The sequence below is a fragment of the Terrapene carolina genome, unplaced genomic scaffold, assembly GCF_002925995.2.
Source record: "Terrapene carolina triunguis isolate 2854851 unplaced genomic scaffold, T_m_triunguis-2.0 Scaffold194, whole genome shotgun sequence".
Taxonomy (NCBI): Eukaryota; Metazoa; Chordata; order Testudines; family Emydidae; genus Terrapene; species Terrapene triunguis.
In genome coordinates, this window is record NW_020664545.1 from 8,459,854 (window position 1) to 8,462,881 (window position 3,028).

Below are 3,028 nucleotides of genomic sequence, written 5' to 3' on the forward strand. Positions count from 1 at the left end.
ATTCATACCCCAATGTCTGTCTGTCTGTCCGTCCATCCCCATCCTCTGTCTGTCCATCCATCCATCCCCATCCTGTCTGTCTATCCATCCATCCATCCATACCCCTCTGTCTGTCCATCCATCCCCATTCATACCCCTATGTCTGTCTGTCCGTCCGTCCGTCCATCCCCATCCTCTGTCTGTCTGTCCAACCGTCCATCTCCATCCATACCCCTCTGTCTGTCTTTCCATCCATCCCCATTCATACTCCAGTGTCTATCTGTCTATCCGTCCATACCCCCAATGTCTATCTGTCCATCCAGCCCCGTTCATACCTCTCTGTCTGTCTCGCTCTCTTTCTATCCCCATTCATCCCACTTCTCTCTGACTCTCTATCGGGCCCCATACACTCTGTGATGTTTGTCTGCCCGCCTGTCCATCTACCCTTCCTTGCCTGTGCCCGTTCCCGTGGTATCAGAGCGCCATCCTGTGGTCAGCAGCAGTATGTGTGTGTGTGGGGGGGAGCAAAGCTCCATGGAGCCAGACCATGACAGAGCCCACCCCCAACACAGAGGCAATGGCAGAGCCGGGGGTGCTGGTGCAGCCCCCAGCTGCTGCTGGGCCGTACCCCTCCACAGGAATAGGGGTCTCGTGGCTATATGGAGGCAGTGGGGGGAAAGGAGATGGAGGGGGTCCAGGAAGTCTTGCCCAGCAGAGCCCCCCGCTCCCCTAAAGCGAGGCCCAGCCCCCCTTGGGGGCATCAGCAGAGAAGGGGGCAAATGGCGAGAGATCTCCACGCACCGCGATGCAGGTCCCCGTCTGGGCGGCTTTGTTAGTCGACTGCAACACGAGGGTCTGGAGTTTCCTCAGTTGCTCCAGGAGGGACCTGGATGCGGAAAAGACCTGGTCAGAGGCAGGCGCTGAAGGGGGGAGCACTGCCCCCCGTGGGGCCCCAGGGGCAGACCCATCCCTCGGGGCAAGTTAGAATTAGATCAAAGCCCCCTGCCAGGCACCAGGGGGCGGCAGGGCTGAAGTGGGCAACTTGGGCCCATCTCTGTTTGCAGCCCCGGGGCCAAGTGCAGGGAGCCAGCCTGCCCCGATGGCCGAGGTGGGAGCTCGCAGGGCCATCTCCAGGGGGGCTCTGGGTAACTTTCACTTCCAGGGGAGCTGGGGGAGGCATCCCCTGGGCTCTCTTTGCAGCCGGATCACCCGGTTATTCAGGTTAAGGGGGAGACAGCCAGTGCCCCCATCCCCCCGGCAGCAGGGAGCTGGGACTCACGAGTTCTGCTTCTCCAGGTGCAGCACTTTTCTTTGCAGTTCCTGGTTCTGCGCCGTGCAGGCCGACATCCTGGGGGGAGAACCGGGAGGAGGCGTGAGCCGGTGGGGGGCTGAGATGGGACATGGGGAAGCAGGGGTGAGATAGGAACTGGGGTGGGGGCAGAGGCGGCTCCGTCGGGCAGCGCTGGGTGGGAACTAGGTAGGGGCATGAGGCAGGTTCCCGTCTAGAGAGAGGACCCGAGCCTGCACCGCCAACAGCCCAGCCCAGGGGCATTGTGCCCCCGTGGCCCAGCGGTAAATGACTGCACGAGGGGCAGGGCACCGGGGCGTGGGGCCCAGAGCCAGCCGGCTCCAGCCTGAGGCAGGCAGCTCCTGCTCGGATGTGCGGAGAGAGCAGCCGGGGTCTCACCGGCTCTCCAGCCCATCGATATATTCCTTCTTCTTCTTCCGGCTTTCCTGAGCCGACTGCTTATTCCGGATCTTCCGGCGGATCTTCTTCAGCACTCGCTCCTCGTACTGCCGGAGAGAAGGGCAGAGCCTGGACCATGGCACTGGGGGGGGACTCCCCGACTGGGGTCCTTCCCAGCCCCACAGCCCATCACCCTGTGACCCCGGAGAATAGATACTACTGTGCGCCTCTCACTGGGGGGGCTGGAATGCTCTGCAGGGAGCAGTTACCTGACCCCCCCCCCACCAAGATGGGAAACTGAGGCACCAAGAGGGGAGGGGACCTGCTCAAGGCCCCCCAGTGGATAAGACCCAGGAGTTCTGACACTAACCAAACTCCCTCAGCTGAGATGGCCCAGCAGGGAGCACAGGTTCTGGGGATGGCGAACAAGCCGGCCCCGCCGCTCTCCCTCCCCTAGCCCCCAAGGGCTGATCTCTCCTGTGTGAACAACCCGCTTCCCCCAGGGCCTGGGCATCCACCAAGACCTGTCCTACAAACCACCCCCGTGGCCCATTCACTGTCCCTCCCTCCCACCCAGGCTCCTCCGCTGGGGTCCAATTCAACCCTGGGATGAGCGAGTACCACCACACCCCTGGAGTCGGTGGCACTGCCGTGGCCTAGATCTGCTCCAGGAGCCAACAGCAGACCAGAACCTACGGCTGAGTCCACAATGAGCCCAGCAGGGACCCCTGTCCCATGGGCCCTCATGCCCCCAACCCCCTCCACGACTACCCCGCTGGCTCTCCATGCACTGGAAGGATAAGACTCAGCTGTAAAGGTGACCCGGGGGGATCCCGTCCCTTGGCCTCTCCTTACCTTGGTGAGGGGCAGCTGGGTGGGCAGCGCGACCCCCTCCTTGGCCAGCAGCTTCTTCTCGTCCTCTGTCAGCACCAGCTCCTGGCAGTGCCCATGACTTTGTCTCAGCAGCACTGGGGTCATCAGCTGCTGCTGCTGCTGCGTCAATGGCACCAACGTGTTATCCCTGGAAGCGCCTTGCCCCCTGCCCCCCCCCCCCCCCGGTTCTGCTCCGAGAGCCCAGCCACATGGCCACCCTCCCAGCTGGGGGGACCATCCCAGGGGGCAGGGCAAGCCCACCTGACCCCTCTGCAGACCTCAAAGTGAACCAGAGATTTTGGAAGGGTCCGAAAAGTCCAAGGCTGCAAGGTCAGGATTGAGGGGCGCTGTTGGGGGTGGGGGGCAGGCCTGGAATAGCAGAGATATGATGGGAATGGACTCAGGTCCTCAGGCACTGCCCCCTAGTGGAGGACGCTTTTCACAGTCCCTGCTTGTCATCTGCCCAGCCCCGACCAGGGTGATCTATGC

At 62.6% G+C, this 3,028-nt stretch overlaps 1 protein-coding gene across 1 annotated transcript in view; it reads right to left on the bottom strand.

Moving 5' to 3' along the window:
- The window catches only part of CREB3L3 (cAMP responsive element binding protein 3 like 3), a 14,974-nt gene that overhangs the window by 1,843 nt on the left and 10,103 nt on the right, over positions 1 to 3,028 (bottom strand). Inside the window, exons 4-7 of the mRNA XM_029912287.1 lie at positions 2,522 to 2,809; positions 1,667 to 1,773; positions 1,259 to 1,327; positions 781 to 865 (exon numbers count right to left, since the gene is read on the bottom strand). Coding sequence (XP_029768147.1) covers positions 781 to 865; positions 1,259 to 1,327; positions 1,667 to 1,773; positions 2,522 to 2,809 — 549 coding nt within the window. The remainder of the gene's footprint in view (positions 1 to 780; positions 866 to 1,258; positions 1,328 to 1,666; positions 1,774 to 2,521; positions 2,810 to 3,028) is intronic.